The sequence below is a fragment of the Pyrgilauda ruficollis genome, unplaced genomic scaffold (assembly GCF_017590135.1).
Source record: "Pyrgilauda ruficollis isolate IOZ18807 unplaced genomic scaffold, ASM1759013v1 scaffold245, whole genome shotgun sequence".
In the NCBI taxonomy this organism is placed as follows: domain Eukaryota; kingdom Metazoa; phylum Chordata; class Aves; order Passeriformes; family Passeridae; genus Pyrgilauda; species Pyrgilauda ruficollis.
The window spans coordinates 176769-191100 of record NW_024523767.1 but is presented as its reverse complement, the minus strand read 5'-3'; the positions used below and the strand labels follow the sequence as shown (position 1 = coordinate 191100).

The following is a 14332-nucleotide window of genomic DNA, read 5'->3' as shown; positions in this document are numbered from 1 at the left end:
CCCACCCCAGCTCCCAGGCCCTCCCTTGTCCCCAGGGATTTGAGTGCTGGAGCCCTGCAGAAGCCAATATTTTATTCCATGTCCATGAGGTCCCTGAGTGTCTCCACCCTGAGCCGGATCCTCTGGAGTGGGAGTGATCCGGATGATCCTCTTTGTCCCAGCGAGGCTCCGGCAGCTCCAGCTGCGGCGTTGAGGGATGGCACCGGCAAGCGCAGGGTTTGGCATGGCCCGGGATCCAGGCAGGAGCTGGCACGTGGAGGCACAAGGATGCAGCTTGGGAGTGCTGGGAGATCCCTGGGATCAGCGCTCAGCAGAGAGCAGGGGCTGTGGGACACAGGGATGAGCAGGGATCCCTCAGTCCTTCCCCACCTTGGGACTGTGCTGAGGGCAGCTTCCCAGCTCACCTTCCCAAATCCACCCAGCGCATCCCGTACCTGGCGGGAGTCCAGGGAGTCGGAATCCGGGCGCTTCCAGCTGGGCCTGGCCAGGGCAGCCACCACCAGCACTCCAAAAATGAGGATGAGGAGCCCCAGGGTGTTGGCAAACACGGCCTCAGCCGGCAGGAGCTTGTACTCCATGGTCCCGTTCTTCCTGGAGCAGGGAAGAGAGGCTGGGAATGATCAGGATTATCCTGAACACCCCCCCAACCCCAAACCTTGCAGGGAAGTGTGCAGGGAGCCACACACCTGAGGAAGTGCTCAGTTCCCTTTGCTCTTTGGTCACTCCCAAACCCAGCCCAAATCTTGAGCCCCCCTATCCCTGTGAGGGATTTTCCCAAGCCCACCCCCCTGCCCCTGACTCTCACAGGCTGAAGAAAAGCTTCTCGTTGATTCCTGACACGCAGGAAGCCACGGACAGCATGAGGATGGTGGAGCCAAAGAAAACATGGATGGGCTTGTAGAGTGCCCGGAGCCAGGTGGGAGCCCAGGGAAGCAGGAACGCTCCAAAACCCGCCGCCCACTGTGGGAAGAGAAGGTAAGGGTGGAAAACTCGGGATGCCGGAGGGATTGGGGGATGCAGGAGGGATTCCCACCTGGCAGGAGAAGAGCAGGACAGTTGCCAGCCCCATCCAGCTGTGCAGCGAGTACATGTTGGGCGTCCCTTGGGAATTATGGAAGCAGAACACGGCCGCCAGCCCCAGCACGGTCAAAACGAACGCTCCCAAAGCCAAGCTGCCGTGCAGCACCTTCCAGGGAAGCTTGGGGCCGCTCCAAGTGTTGGGAATGCGGTAAACCAGGGCAGCTGTGAGGGGGAAAAAACGTCAGGAAGGAGCCGTGCCGGGATCCCCGCGCTCCCTTTGCTCACCTGCGCCGTAGAGCACCACCAATCCCATCACCATCAGCACCGGGTGCCAGTTGAATGTCCGGGAGCTGCCGTCCAGGGAAAAGCCCCCGCGCCAGTGCTGGCACCAGGTGCCCACCATGGCCACGCAGAGCAATCCCAGCGTTCCCAGGAAGGCACAGAAGGGCAGGAAGGGCACGTCCAGCATGGCCGTGGAGCAGTGGTGGCACCTGTGGGCGAGCGAGGAGCCGGCTCAGGCTCCGGATGCGGTCCCAGGGAGGAGCCACGGAAAGGGGAACTGGGAGCCCCAGAGGGCGTGGGGGGGCAGCTGCTTCCCAGCCTGGGCAAGGTGACAGGGATGGAGCTGCTTCCCAGCCACCGGTGGTGGCTCAGCTGCTTCCCGGCCTGGGAATGGTGGCAGGGATGGATCCAGGATGGTGGCACCTGGGGATGACTGAGGCGCCTTTGGGGGTCTCCGACATTGCCAGGAGGAACCACGGAAAGGGGAACTGGGAACCCTGAGGGGGTGACCAGAGTCCAGCTGTGCCCTGCACTGGGACGGAGGCCAGGGATAGAACAGGACATGCAGAGCAGAATTCCCGGGCACAGCACTCCAGGGAATTGCAGCGAGGGGCTCTCGGTGTCAGCTGTCAGGGTCCCCCTGGCAGGAACCCGATCGCTCTCATTTGCATGTGATTTGCATGTGCCCCCAGAAATGGGTATTTCTGTCCCCTCCGGGGACGGGGGATGTCCCGACACCCTCACATCAGCTGCCTCACGGGACACAGAGACAGGAAACGGGTGGAGACACGCGGCCTTATCGTTCCCCAAAATCCGGGACACAGAGACTCACGGATCTCCCAAAGCTGGGGTACTCGGTGCCATGGCGCCCCGAAATCTGGGAACACGTTTCTCCACAGCCCCCCCAAACCTGAGGCTCCCCTGGACCTGGAACAAAACGCCCGGCCCGGACACCACCCCAAACCCACACCACGAGGTCTCTCGGCCCCTCCCAACCCCGGAGCCGCCCACCGGCTCTCCCAGCCCCGGGGCTGTACCTGGGCCCCACCGCCCCCTCCTCGTCACTGGGCGCCGCCATCTTGGCGAGCGCCGTTCTGCCTGCTCATCTCTATGGTTTTCCCGCCCACTCCAATGTGCTGCCACCGAGGGGAGCTATGGCCAGAGCGGCCCCGCGGGTCCTCCAGCCGCCACTTCCGCCTTCACTTCCGGCTCTGGCGGCCGTTTCCATGGGGACCAAGATGGCGGCGGCGGGTGAGCGCCCGGGGCGGGGGCACGGCGGGGACCCAGCGGGACCCCCGGGACCGGCACCTCCGGCACCCAGGGGGGCTTGGGCGTATCAGGGTGGCGGACCCCGGAGCGGGGAGGCGGCCAGGGACAGGGGGAGAGGGCGGCGAGCGGGGGCCCGGGGGCTCCGCGGTGGTGGCTGTGAGAAGGGGCGGAGTGACGCGGGATCTGGAGGGGCAGAGAGGGATCTCTTCGTCCCCGTGTCCACCTCTTTTCCCTCTCATGTCCATCAGTTTCCCGCTCCCATGTCCAGCCTTTCTTCCCCCGTATTTCCAGCCGCTTTCCGTCCTTTTCCAGCCCCTTTACCCCCGTCTGTCACCGTGTCGCCCCCTCAGGGAATTCAGCCCCAGCACGGCCCTTTTCCTGCCAGGATCCCTGTCCCCTCCGTCCCTCTCCAGCCAGGATGATCCCTGAGGGGGCTGCTCCCGTGAGATACGTGGTGTGTCCCACGAGGGCTGTACCTGCTCCGGTGTCCAAAAATTCCCGTCTGTCTCTCCTCACTCCTCTCTCCCTGTGCCCAGAGTGGGACATGCCCAAACCTGCTCAGAACTGCCCATGGAGCTGGGAACAGCCAGGAATAACCTGCCTGGACACTACTTCTTGGGACTGCACGTCTCACTCATCCCTGGATTTCCTCACATGGAGATTGGGGTGGATTTCAGGGGAAAGGAAGACACTGGAGGAGAGAGAGGACGCGTCTCATTGGGTTTTCCTGGTTTCTGGGATCCATCCCAACCCCTGTGTTCCCCCTCCAGGTTTGGGATGTCGGGAGAGGCCCTGCTGAGCCCCCCCAGCGCCATGATCCGTTGGGAATGCTGGGGCTGAGGGCTCCAAGCCCCAGGAAGGAGGATGCTCCAGCCCAGCAACTACAGCCTGGTGCTGTTCCTGCAGTTCCTGCTGCTTTCCTACGACCTCTTTGTGAATTCCTTCTCGGAGCTGCTGCGCACGGCTCCGGCCGTGCAGCTCGTCCTCTTCATGTGAGTACGGGCGAGGTGGGGCAGCACAGCCAGGAGAGCCTGGAGCCCACGATCCCTCTGTTCTCCCGGCAGCATCCAGGACATCGCCATCGTCTTCAACGTCATCATCATCTTCCTCATGTTCTTCAACACCTACGTTTTCCAGGCGGGCTTGGTCAACCTCCTTTTCCATAAATTCAAGGGAACCATCCTGCTCTCCGCAGCCTACCTGGTGCTCAGCATCTCCTTCCACGTCTGGATTATGGTAGGATGGCGTGGGCACAGCTGCTGGATTCTCCCAAGGGGTTTTTCCGTGACCCCCAGCTTCCCACAGTGCTTTCTCATGGTCTCCCCCTGGAAGGTGTCCCATGGAGGATGTCCCATTCCATCACCCTGTGGGTGGCATCAGCCTGGAAGGGTCCTGCCCAACCCCAGCCCCGTCCCAGCTCGTTCCCTAAGGGCCGTGACCCATCAGAAAATCCTCTTTCCCCAGGGAAAGCCTGTGCTAGCAGCTCCTGGTTTTTCTGGGATTAATCCGTATACCTGGGGGCTGTCCCCTCCCTTCCCAGAGCTCCAAGGGCTGTGCAGGATCCTGGATCTGTCCCGGCAGCACCTTCCCCTTTTCTTTCCTGAATAAACTCCTTCCTAGCTCCTTCCCAATGGAGCAGTTCCCATCCCCTGGACACCTCCTGAAGTTCTCTCCATCCTGCTGCCCCAGAACACAGGGAATGTTTCGGGTGGTCAGGAGCCACAGCAGCTGCTCTGGTGCTGCCCACGCCGTCCAGGAAGGGGATTTGCAGGGATTTGCAGGGATCTGCAGTCTGAAGCCGGAATTGGTCTGGGCTCAATGCCTAAATCCCCTGAGCTGCTTAACCTTTGGGGTAGGGAGCTTCCCAAACTTCTGCAGGTGTAACTCCTGGCTTGATGTCCCTCCATCCTGCTCAGAACCTTTGGAATGGGGTAGGGGGGTCTGGAAGGGCTCAACAAAGCTGCTCCAGGGTTTATTCCCAGTTTTCTAACCCCCTCAGAACCTGCGCTGGCGTGACTCCAGCCGCTTCATCTGGACTGAAGGCCTTCAGACCCTGTTTGTTTTCCAGAGGCTGGGTAAGGACTCCAAGGATCAGGGTGGGATCCCACATCCTTTGGGGGTGCTGGGGGCCCTCTCTCATCCCGAAATTCCCTGCAGCGGCCGTGCTTTACTGCTACTTCTACAAGCGGACAGCTGTGCACCTGGGAGACCCCCTCTTCTACCAGGATTCACTCTGGCTCCGCAAGGAATTTGCCCACTTCCGTGGCTGATGGATCCCCTGGAGTCTCCTTGCACTCCACCGGCTCTGTCGGGGTCGGTTCCAGCTCATCCTTTCTCTGGGGACCAGCCCTTGGGATTTTGGGAGTCAGCGGGAGGCTTGTGGGGTGTCCCTGCGTTTCAGGGCCGCGGCCTCGGTTGGGACTGGAATGTTTTTGGAAACCCTAGAGGAATAAATCCGATGTGTTTTCCAGAGGCTGCCGGGTGTTTGTGCCCACCCGGTGTCACGGCCGCACTCCTTACACTGTAACCCAGCTCGGTGCTGCGCTTGCAGCCGCAAGACGGGGACATTCCCGGTTCCGGTGTGGGATTCTGCTCCCAATGGATTTGAGGGGGCGGGGTTAGGAAGGAGGGGGGACTCGAACCCGCTCGGCAGCGATCGGTCCTCCAGCCATAGAGAGGTGCGGGTAGAGCGGCAGCGCGCGCGCCGCCAAACCACCGAGAGAGGCGGGAGATAGAGCGGCTCCGCCCTCACTCTCCGCGCCCTCGCCCTCGGCGCCCCCGTGCGGGCGAGCGCGGCGGCGGCGGTTCCCATGGAGATGGAAGATGGCGCCCAGGGGTGGGAGCGGGACCGGGGGGGAAACGGGGATTCCCGGAGGGTACGGGCGGTACCGGGACGAACCTGGCCTGGGAGCGGCGCTGGGAACCAGGCAGGGGGACGGCCAAGGCGCTGCAGGGCTCCGGGGGCCGCGCTGCCATGGCCGCCCCGTGCTCCCCCCTCATGGCCGCCCCGTGTCCCCTCAGGCCGCCACCATCGCTCCTCGGCTCCGCTGCAGGTCCTGCTCTTCCTCAACGGCTGGTACTGCGCCACATATTTTCTCCTGGAAGCGTTCGTGTTCGTGTACAAAGGTGAGTCCTTCGGTCCAGAACTCTTCCCGATCCCGCCGGGACGGGCAGGAATGTGGTGCTGAGGGCGGTGCTTTTCCTGCAGTGCTGCTCCTGCCCTATCCCGTCTCCAACTTGGTGCTGGACGTGGTTCTGCTCCTCCTGTACCTCGGCATTGAGGCCACACGCATCTTCTTCGGTGAGTGCCCCTGAATGCCAGAGGCTCCGCAGGGAGTCCTGGTACACCCCGAAGACCATCCCTGGATGTTCAGGTTGGGCAGGGCATGCAGCAACCTGGGCTAGAGGAAGGTGTCCCTGCCCACGGGAACCGGGCATTTAATTCCCCATCCAAAACCCTCCCATGATTTCCATGATCTGATCCCAGCTCTGTGTCCCACAGGCTCCAAGGGGAACCTGTGCCAGCGGAAGGTGCCGCTGTCCCTCAGCCTGGCACTTACAGTGCCGGCAGCTGTGCTGGCCGTGTACTACCTGCTGCTCCAGACATATTCCCTGCGCCTGGAAGCGTTCCTGAGCGCCATCCTGCTCCTCTTCTACGGCCTGGAGCTGCTTCTGGGCTTCCTGGCGCTGCTCTCCTTCTCCAGGTGCTGCATCCCAGGAACTCAGGGAGCTGGCGCGGGAGCTGCCAGGTTGGTTTGGCACCCACACATCCCTGTCTCTGTCCTTTTCCACAGTGCGGATCCCTACTGAGGACACGGCCCAGGGACACAGGGAAGCATCACCCGTGCCAGCTCCACTCCCCAGCCCCGGGAAGGGGGAGGATCTCACCTTTTCCACTGCCCATTTCACCTGGTGCCACCTGGACACATCCCTCCCACCTTTGTTGCTTCTATGTGGACACATCCCTCTGAATTTTCCTGCTTCCCACTTCACCAGGGACCTGCTGCCACACGGATTCATCCCTCCCTTTTCCCAGTTCACTCACTGCCCCCTGGCATATCCCTCCCACCTTTCCCACTCTCCAATCCACTCGGACTCCTCAGAGCTTGAGCCAGCTCAAGGTATGAAGAATCCTCTTTTTAGTTTCTATGATCTTCCAGAATAATTCACTATTTTCCAATAAATATTTATTTTTACTTGGTGCCCAGGAATGTGGGTCCCCCTGGGAATGCTCAGGTGCTTCCAGCACCTCAGAGCCAGTTTGGGAAGCACAGGAGCCCATTGGAGGAGGAAGAGGGTGAGGGACAAAGGGGGAACAGACCTCCCCAAATCCCTCCCATTCCCTCATTATCCCAAATCCCACCGTAGGAAGGCAACAGGAGCGCTGTGTAAAAGACTGACAACGTCATCTGAGTTTATTACACAATTCCAACCTATCCAAAGACAAATCTAATCACTGCGAGCAGGAGGGGCGGCGCCTCGCCGGGGCTTCCAGGGATTTGCTCTGCAATTTATGGGGGAATCTTTTTCCCCCTCCACTATTTGGAAAGAAACTAAAAATCTGTGGCGGTAAGTAAAAAAAAAACCCGGAGCTCTCCCGCCGAGTGCTCCCACCTCGTGGGGCTTGGGAAAATCGGGGTGGTTTTTCCTGAATTTGGGTTATTTCAACTTAAAAAGACTTCCAGGGCCTGGGTTTTCCCACCTGAGTGTGATTCCAGCCCTGAAAGTCACCCCGTGTGTCCCGGCTCATACTGACCCTCCTGGGCTCTCCCTCCCTCTCCTTCTTGGGATTCTGAGGGGACACAAGGGGGTCACAGCCTGCCCTGCCTCTTCCGCTTCCTCTAAAACAAGGAAGGCTCTGCGGGAGAGGCCGGAGCTGCCGTTTGGGTGGGAATGCTGCTGTGGGGAATGTCAGGATAGAGAGGATGACCCCCAACCCAGCTCCAGCCCCTTTTTCCCAGCTCCTGGAGGGTGAAGGGGCAAAGGAGGAGTGTGGCACAGTGTCCCACCAGGGCGATGGGGACGCGAGTGTCCCCAGGCAATCCAGAGGATGGCACACGGCTCCTGATCCCAGGATCGGGAGCTGTGCATCTCCAAGTCCCCAAGCTGCACAGGGAGGGCTCCGTCTCCTCCGGTTCCCCCCCAAACTGGGAAGGGCTCACAAACCTCCCTCCATGGAATAAAAGCACCATTTCTCTTTGGGTCCGAATATCCACGGAGCGGAGCGGGATGGCCCCAGGAAGCAGCAGCAGTGGTGGGGGGGATTCCCAAGGCCACGAGGTGCGGGCGGGGGTCCCGCCCAGAGGGGCTGTGGTGGCGAGGAAGGGACCGGGATGGGGCGGAGCAGCCTCGGGCACGGCATCCTGGTCGAGGTGAGGAGATAGAGTCCATTAAAAACCACTTCCTGCCAAATTCCTGTCGGGAGAGAGGAGAGGAATGGTGGGAGTGCCCTTCCCTCATTCCTCACGCTTCCAGGGGATTCCTGAGCCTCCCACCTGTCTCAGTGGTGCCGGTCCCTGTCTCTGTCCCTGTCCCGATGCCGCTCGTGCTCCCGGCTCCGCTCCGGGAAATAATCCTCGTGCCGATCGTCGCTGTGGAGCAGATCCCGGTGCCGCCGGCTGCTCTCGCGGGACCGGCTGGGAGAGCGCTCCCGGGATCGGTGTCTTTTCCTTTGGAAGAAGAGGAGACAAAACCCAAAGGGTGATTTTTCAGTCGCTCACCTGCAGAGCGGATCCCCTTCTCTGTATCCAGGGGGATACCTGGAGCTGCTGCTGGAGCTGCTGCTGTAGGATTTGGCCTCAATTCCATGCAGGCAATCCTTGAGGGAAGAGAGGAGGACGCGGCACCGCTCGTCGCTGGCCACGCGCGACTGCTTGATGACAGCGATGGCTGTGAGCAGCGTCTCGATGGCGTTGCTGTAATCGCCTGGGGGAGCGGAGCAGGGGGTCAGGAGTGGGAATCCATCCCGGGATGGGGGACATGAGGGACACAAGAAGTACCTGCGCTGGCGCCGGACACCGCCTTGGAAATGGCGCTGCTGGAGATGGCGCGGTTGCGGTTCATGATCTCCTCAAACTCGCCTTCGCTCACGGCCGGGATCGGCGGGCCCAGCTCCCGGCTGTTGGTACAGCGGGAACAGGGGTTCAGCGGGATCCTCCCCGAGCATCCCAACCCCATTCCCGCCCGGCTCACCTGCTGTGGTTGTATGGAGCCATGGCCTTGCCGTAGGTATCCGGAGGGGGTCCCAGGGCGGCGGTGGGCGGCGGGAAGAAGGCGGGATTGAGGTGCAGGGCGGGGGGCACAGCCCCTGGGGGGGGCACGGCCAGGGGCGGGGGCAGCCGGGGCGGCGGTGGCAGCAGGTGCTGGTAGGGAATTCCAGGAGGAGGCGGAGGGACTCCAAAAGCGGAGGAGAGGGGAGGCGGAGGGGGCATGGGAGGCGGGGGTAGCCCCATGAGGGGCAGCGCAGGGGGGCGGCTGAAGAAGGGCAGGACCGAGGGGGGCTTCTCCATGCGGGCGGGGGGCAGCGCGTTCTCTGTCGGCGTCGCCCGGCCGTCCACTGCATCCATGGAATCCCGGGAGTGAGCCCGCGGCGGCACACCTGGAAGTGGCACGGGAAAAGAGCTGTGAGGTGCAGCTGGAGGGTGTCTGGGTCTCCAAGACCTCCTGCTCCTCCTCTTCCTCCCACCCCTGGAGGGCTGGAGGTGCCCAGAGAGATCCAGCCAGCCACACATAGCCTCTGCTTCCATGTGTTTTTCCAAGAGGGGCCCAGCTTTCCAGCAAGACCCCGCACAGTGCCCTGGGGACAGGCAGGTCAGAGGGACAGGAGCCAAAAGCCACAATGAATGGTGAGAGATCCCCAAAGACATCCAAAGACCCGGAGAGCCTGAGATTCACACATGGTTTTGGAGAGGCCCAAGCGTGGAGGAACACGTGGGGACAGAACCCAAGTGCTGACAGCAATGGAGCTGCTGCTAGAGGAAGGAAAACTCAGCATTCCAAGAGGGTCAAGAAGCCTTGCTCTATCCAAAGAGGCACTGAGGATGAGACAGAAGGGGTGTGACAGGAGCCACGGCTCCCAGGGTGCCAAAAAGGGTGCATGGGAGTTCCGCTGTGCCCTGCGGGCAGCCGGAACTCAGCCCAGGGAACACTCCCTGCTCCACCAAAACTGCAGGGCAAGTTGGGACACAGCCTAAGCACCAAGCAGCCGATCCCCTCGGGCACCTGAGCCAAAGGAAGGGAGCGAAGCAACTCTGCTGGGAAGGGGGACTTTTCCTTGCACAAAACATGCCAAGGGATCTACAACGACCAGAGCTGGCCAAGACCTCCTCGGACACGCTCCTGCCGGGACAATCCCTGCGGATCCCGTCGCATCGCTGCGGAGTGAGGCCAGGACCACCTATTGCCATTGAGGGATGCCCACGGCCAGGCCCCAGCTGGAATATTCCTCCAGTGTTGGGCACCTTACCTCCGCAGGGATGGAAAAATTCTGGAGCAGATCCAGAGAGGAGCTACTAATAGATATGGAGGGTCTTAGCTATGCTGAGAGCCTGAAGAGCTTAAGCCCATTCAGTTTGGAGAGGAGGAGGAGGAGGCTACGAGGGATCTTCGCAGTGTGGGAGCACCTAAAAGGGGATCATAAAGACTCGGGTCAGGAGCTAATCCGGCTCAGGAATGGGAAAAACAACCCCCAGACGCTCCTGGCAGGGTTTCCCCCCATCCCGAGGGCTCGCTGGGCTGGGCCTGGCAGCTGATCTGGGGGGGATTTGGGATGTGTGTGAGATGGAACCCCCCGCCCGCCTCACACCGGCGCCGCACTCACGTTTGCGAGCCTGAGCCTCGAACTGCGACAGGTTCTGCCGGGTCGCCAGCCTCACCTCCACCTTGTCTCCATTCAGGATCTTTCCGGGAAGCAGCTCCAGGAGTTTATGGACTGAGTTCTCGGAGGCGACCACCACCTCCGCGTACCTGCGCAGGAGAGAGGGAGGTTGAGCCCTGAACCCACTGCAGAGACCTCCCCCAGACCTTCCTCCTGATCCCATCCCACTGTTCCACAACCCCTCCCCGCTTTTCCATGCTCTTTGGGATGCTCCACGAATTCCCTGTCCCAGGCAGGGAAAGCTGCTCCCTCACCCTCCACAAAACAATGGATGTGGCAATGAGGGCCTGGCTCCCATCATTCCCACCCGAAATTCCATTGGCTCTCACCCCTTGGATTGGCCATTAGCTCGGTTCTCCGCGAATTTCAGCTCCACCACGTCGTAGACTCCAATGGAGCGGATGGCCTGGATCAGCTGCTGGTCAGTCGTCCACTGAGGGATAGGGAACAGGCTGGTATCCACGTCTGTCCCCTATGTACCCCCACCCACCTGAGGAATGTCACCCCCAGACTTCCTCAGGGAGCTTAAAGTCATCCAGAACAAGCCTTGGGAATGGGTAACAGTGACAAGTTCTCTGGACAAGCCCTCCCAAAACTGTTCCTGCATCCCTGAACAGAAGGCAACTCAGGAGCACCACCTCAAAGCCCAGAAGCTCCTCAGGGATACAAATCCCTTTTCCCTGAGGATCACAAAGCCAATCCCAGTTCACAATAAAGCTCAGGACACCAGCTCAGGATTGAGGAGGAGCAGGCCCCTCAAAATCCCTGCCACTCCCCTAGAGAGCCCAGCAGCCCCTCAGAGGTTCCCCAGGAATCCTGAATTTCCCAGGAAGATGAACTCACCCAGGAGAAGCTCCCGACGTAGACGGCGGCCCTCTTGTTCCGGAGCCCGCTGTAGGTGTACAGGATGGCTGGGGGTTTGCTGTTGGGCTTGGGAGACGGCTCCTGACGGATCTCCGGAGGCGCTTCCGAGCTGCTGGAACGCTTTTCCTGGGGCTGGGAGCTGGCTGCTAACACGTCGTCGTAGAGATCCATCTGGTCAGCATTACTGAACTCCGGGTCCTGCTGGGAAAACGTCATGAGATCCTGGCTTGGGAAGCCTTCTTTGCTGTTTCCAAACCTGCTGTCCCAATTCCCAAGTGGAATTTCCAAGCCGAGTCCAAAGGTTTAAGGCCCAAATCACTTGGTTTGGGTCTATGCACAGTTGGGAATTACAGCCACCCCTTGCCTGGGCAATCCCAAAATCCAGGATGATGGGCTCTGATTTCATGGAATCATGGAATGGTTGGGGTTGGAATAAGGACCTTAAGGATCATCCCATCCCATCCCCTGCCATGGCACGCCTTCCACTATCCCAGGTTGCTCCAAGTCCTGTCCAACCTGGCCTGGAACACTTCCAGGGACGGAGCAGCCACAGTTTCCCTGGAAATCTATTCCAGGGCCTCACCATCCTCACAGGGAAGAAATTCTTCCCAATATCTCATCTAAACCCCCAGTGAGCTCCAGCACATTCCAAGGACCAGCCCACCTGGATCCCACACAACAGGACAAGACCCTGTTGCTGCCACCAGGAAGAAATTCCCAATTTGCAGGGCAAGAATTCAGTGGTGGAAAACCAAATGCCCTCCAAGGATGAGCCTATCACTCCTTGGCAACACATGCGTCCCAAAAATCCAACTTGGGAATTGCACGCCCCCCTCAAACCATGCTCATCACCCCAAACTTCCTCATTTTTGGGAAAACAGCCCTTTTTAGGGTAGGAGCTCCTACACATTGGATCTGTCCCTTTGGCAGAGGAAGCTCAGGAAACTTCAGAGCTGGAAATTCCAGTGTGTCCTAGATCTGCCTCCCAATTCCCACTCTGTCCCAGGTGATATTTCATTTGGAATGTCCAGCAAGTGCTGTGTTTACTATGGATCCCAGTTCCTTGTTCAGATTGTGCCGAGTGCTTCATCCCACAAAATCACTCCATGAGGATCCATCCCACAGGAGCTGGTGTGCCACAAAAACCAGAGGTTCTGCTCCCAAATTGTCAATTCCAGGCAGTTTGGACAATGTTTTCTGCTGGAGACAGTCTGAGGGTCAGGGAATTGCAAACATCCTCTTGGGAGCTGGACAGAGAAGGATGCTCAGCACACAGCTTTCCAAGGATTGTGGAAACCTGGGAATCAAAAAATCCAACCATTTTCCCCTTCCCTGAGCTTTTGCATCCAGCTCTTTCCCTGGAGCTGATAAAAGAATGATTTGAAAAGGGAGCTGTAGTTTTGTGTTCATTTCCCAAAAAAGCTCAAGTGTTTGGTTAATCCAACTCCCACGCTCCCACCTCCACCAGGAGCCTTTGGACACAGCCCAAGGCTGGAAGATTCCCGCCTGGAAGTTTCAGAAAGTCAAGACCAAAAATAGGAAGGAGGGGCTAGAGGAGGAATCCCTAGGAATCCCTCAGTTCTGCTACTTAGGGGATTCAGCTTGGGAAATTTTAGGGATTCTCCTGCACCCCATCCATGCACGCTGAGTTGAGGTGCACAGGGATGAAGCTGGGCATTGTTAGTGGGAATCACCACGTGGAAAAGTGGGATTTGGAATTACACTGGCATCCCTGGAGTGCCACAGGGACACCACAGCACCCCCCCCCCACACTGCTTTGATCCTGGCATGGATGAATTCCAGGTGTTCTCCTGCCACACATCCCAGGGGGAGGAACATGCCAGAGTCATTGGCCTGGATCACCATTCCAGCTTTGAGAATCCTCCATCCACTTGGTCTTCCCAGGAGAGTCCATGGGATATTCCCACCCAATAACCAGAAGAAGCTTCTCTTGATCACTGCAGGAGTTCACAAGAATTCCTTTCTCCATGGTGATTCCTTCCTCCGGGTGCTTTGCTTCCAGTTTCCATGACTTTTCCTCTTGCCAACTTCTCTCCACAAGCTTTCCATGGCAGTTTAGAATTTTCCAACATCTGCCTTCGCACTTGCTTTCCCATATCCATGAACTCCCTAAAATCTGCTTCTCCAAAACCCCCTTCCTTCATCATTTCCTCCTGTGAATCCCAGATATTCCTGGGATGGGACAAGCAGCACAGGAACAGCGAGCTCCTGCACAGATTCCCAGCCTGGGTGATCCCATGGATTTGGCTCCTGGTATCCCCTCAATGTGTAATTCCCTGGAAGTGCCTCTTCCAGCTGGGATTTCTCATTTTTCCAAGCAGGACACAGCTAAGCTCTTAAATCCCAAACATTCCGTGACCAGCCACGTGTCACAACCCACAGGGAAACCCTTTAATCACAGCTGGAGGTGGCAGCCACTGAGATCTGGGAATGATCGGGAATGATGCTTCCCTTTTCCCAGCCACACCAGTTGCATCTTCCACCGGGATGAGCTGCAGGACACTGGGATCTCTTCCCCAAAGGAAAGGGGGGGATCTGCACCCCCATCCCGGCCCTCACCTGGGTGAATTCCTCGTCGGCGTAGATGTCAATCAGATCCACTCCCTCGGACATATTTCCAGAGGCGGGAAAAGCGGGAGCCCGGGCTGGGACCGGGCGGAGCCAGGACACGGAAGGTGCTCTGGGAATGGGGGGGCAGGGGGTCAGTGAGGCCCTGGGGACCCGCGGGGGGCGTCCCCCCAAATCCCTGTGTGCCCCGAATCCCACTTCCTCACCCCAGTCCCTGTGCCCCTCTAAATGCCCTCTTCCCTCCAAATACCTGTGCCCCCTAAATCCCCTCTCCCCACTAAATCCCCTCTGCCTCTCAAATCCCCTCTCCCCTCTAAATCCCTCTGTCCCCCCAAATCCCATGTCCCCCCTAAATCCCGGTGTCCCCCTGAATCCCCTCTGCTCCCCAAACCCCTGTGCCCCCCCAAATCCCATTTCCCTCCAAATCCCGTG

General features: G+C 59.5%; 4 protein-coding genes across 9 annotated transcripts in view; 2 read left to right on the top strand and 2 right to left on the bottom strand.

Annotated features, from left to right (window-relative positions):
- Nucleotides 1-57: 57 nt before the first annotated feature.
- Nucleotides 58-2476, bottom strand: LOC121355189 (cytochrome b ascorbate-dependent protein 3). Of its 2 annotated transcripts, none has more exons than XM_041470424.1 (6): nucleotides 2340-2476; nucleotides 1306-1511; nucleotides 1034-1242; nucleotides 806-960; nucleotides 435-591; nucleotides 58-324 (listed from the first exon to the last, which is right to left on the bottom strand). In XM_041470424.1, exons 1-6 carry the CDS (start codon nucleotides 2378-2380, stop codon nucleotides 301-303), a joined length of 792 nt encoding a protein of 263 aa, XP_041326358.1. In that variant the 5' UTR covers nucleotides 2381-2476; the 3' UTR covers nucleotides 58-300. The 2 variants fall into 2 exon arrangements, with proteins under 2 accessions (XP_041326358.1, XP_041326360.1); XM_041470426.1 differs by lacking the exon at nucleotides 2340-2476 and adding an exon at nucleotides 2135-2279.
- On the top strand, nucleotides 2466-6767 carry TMEM138 (transmembrane protein 138). Of its 3 annotated transcripts, XR_005955391.1 has the most exons (8): nucleotides 2466-2553; nucleotides 3342-3563; nucleotides 3636-3807; nucleotides 4571-4646; nucleotides 4729-4884; nucleotides 5593-5697; nucleotides 5780-5872; nucleotides 6366-6767. XR_005955391.1 is itself a non-coding variant. In XM_041470428.1 (5 exons), the coding sequence occupies exons 2-5, from the start codon at nucleotides 3436-3438 to the stop codon at nucleotides 4839-4841; spliced, it is 420 nt and encodes a 139-aa protein (XP_041326362.1). In that variant the 5' UTR covers nucleotides 2466-2553; nucleotides 3342-3435; the 3' UTR covers nucleotides 4842-5044. The 3 variants fall into 3 exon arrangements, 2 of the variants coding, with proteins under 2 accessions (XP_041326362.1, XP_041326361.1); XM_041470428.1 differs by lacking the exons at nucleotides 5593-5697; nucleotides 5780-5872; nucleotides 6366-6767 and having other exon boundaries at nucleotides 4640-4646; nucleotides 4729-5044; XM_041470427.1 differs by lacking the exons at nucleotides 5593-5697; nucleotides 5780-5872; nucleotides 6366-6767 and having other exon boundaries at nucleotides 4729-5044.
- TMEM216 (transmembrane protein 216) lies at nucleotides 5157-6767 on the top strand. Its single transcript, XM_041470429.1, has 5 exons — nucleotides 5157-5407; nucleotides 5593-5697; nucleotides 5780-5872; nucleotides 6074-6275; nucleotides 6366-6767. The coding sequence occupies exons 1-5, from the start codon at nucleotides 5395-5397 to the stop codon at nucleotides 6379-6381; spliced, it is 429 nt and encodes a 142-aa protein (XP_041326363.1). The 5' UTR covers nucleotides 5157-5394; the 3' UTR covers nucleotides 6382-6767.
- Nucleotides 6768-6960: 193 nt separating this feature from the next.
- The window catches only part of CPSF7 (cleavage and polyadenylation specific factor 7), a 7550-nt gene continuing 178 nt past the window's right edge, over nucleotides 6961-14332 (bottom strand). The window contains exons 2-10 of one of the 3 annotated variants that reach the window (XM_041470422.1): nucleotides 13892-14012; nucleotides 11291-11512; nucleotides 10777-10880; nucleotides 10391-10536; nucleotides 8764-9169; nucleotides 8571-8689; nucleotides 8331-8496; nucleotides 8067-8240; nucleotides 6961-7986 (exon numbers count right to left, since the gene is read on the bottom strand). In XM_041470422.1, the coding sequence (XP_041326356.1) occupies nucleotides 8072-8240; nucleotides 8331-8496; nucleotides 8571-8689; nucleotides 8764-9169; nucleotides 10391-10536; nucleotides 10777-10880; nucleotides 11291-11512; nucleotides 13892-13945 (1386 nt within the window). In that variant the 5' untranslated portion in view covers nucleotides 13946-14012 and the 3' untranslated portion in view covers nucleotides 6961-7986; nucleotides 8067-8071. Of the gene's footprint in view, nucleotides 7987-8066; nucleotides 8241-8330; nucleotides 8497-8570; nucleotides 8690-8763; nucleotides 9170-10390; nucleotides 10537-10776; nucleotides 10881-11290; nucleotides 11513-13891; nucleotides 14225-14332 lie in introns of those variants that run through there. The other 2 variants (XM_041470423.1, XM_041470421.1) reach the window with 2 other exon arrangements.

Excerpts from the sequence above, each read along its gene's own strand:
- LOC121355189 (XM_041470424.1), bottom strand. The coding sequence starts at position 2,380 with ATGGCGGCGCCCAGTGACGAGGAGGGGGCGGTGGGGCCCAG. Across the intron at positions 1,243-1,305 it reads GGTGGTGCTCTACGGCGCAG|CTGCCCTGGTTTACCGCATT; the intron begins GTGAGCAAAGGG and ends TCCCCCTCACAG. Across the intron at positions 325-434 it reads ACTCCCTGGACTCCCGCCAG|CCCCTGCTCTCTGCTGAGCG; the intron begins GTACGGGATGCG and ends TGTGTCCCACAG.
- TMEM216 (XM_041470429.1), top strand. Across the intron at positions 5,698-5,779 it reads GTTCGTGTTCGTGTACAAAG|TGCTGCTCCTGCCCTATCCC; the intron begins GTGAGTCCTTCG and ends CTTTTCCTGCAG. Across the intron at positions 5,873-6,073 it reads GGCCACACGCATCTTCTTCG|GCTCCAAGGGGAACCTGTGC; the intron begins GTGAGTGCCCCT and ends TGTGTCCCACAG.
- TMEM138 (XM_041470427.1), top strand. The coding sequence starts at position 3,436 with ATGCTCCAGCCCAGCAACTACAGCCTGGTGCTGTTCCTGCAGTTCCTG. Across the intron at positions 3,564-3,635 it reads GTGCAGCTCGTCCTCTTCAT|CATCCAGGACATCGCCATCG; the intron begins GTGAGTACGGGC and ends TTCTCCCGGCAG. Across the intron at positions 3,808-4,570 it reads CCTTCCACGTCTGGATTATG|AACCTGCGCTGGCGTGACTC; the intron begins GTAGGATGGCGT and ends TAACCCCCTCAG.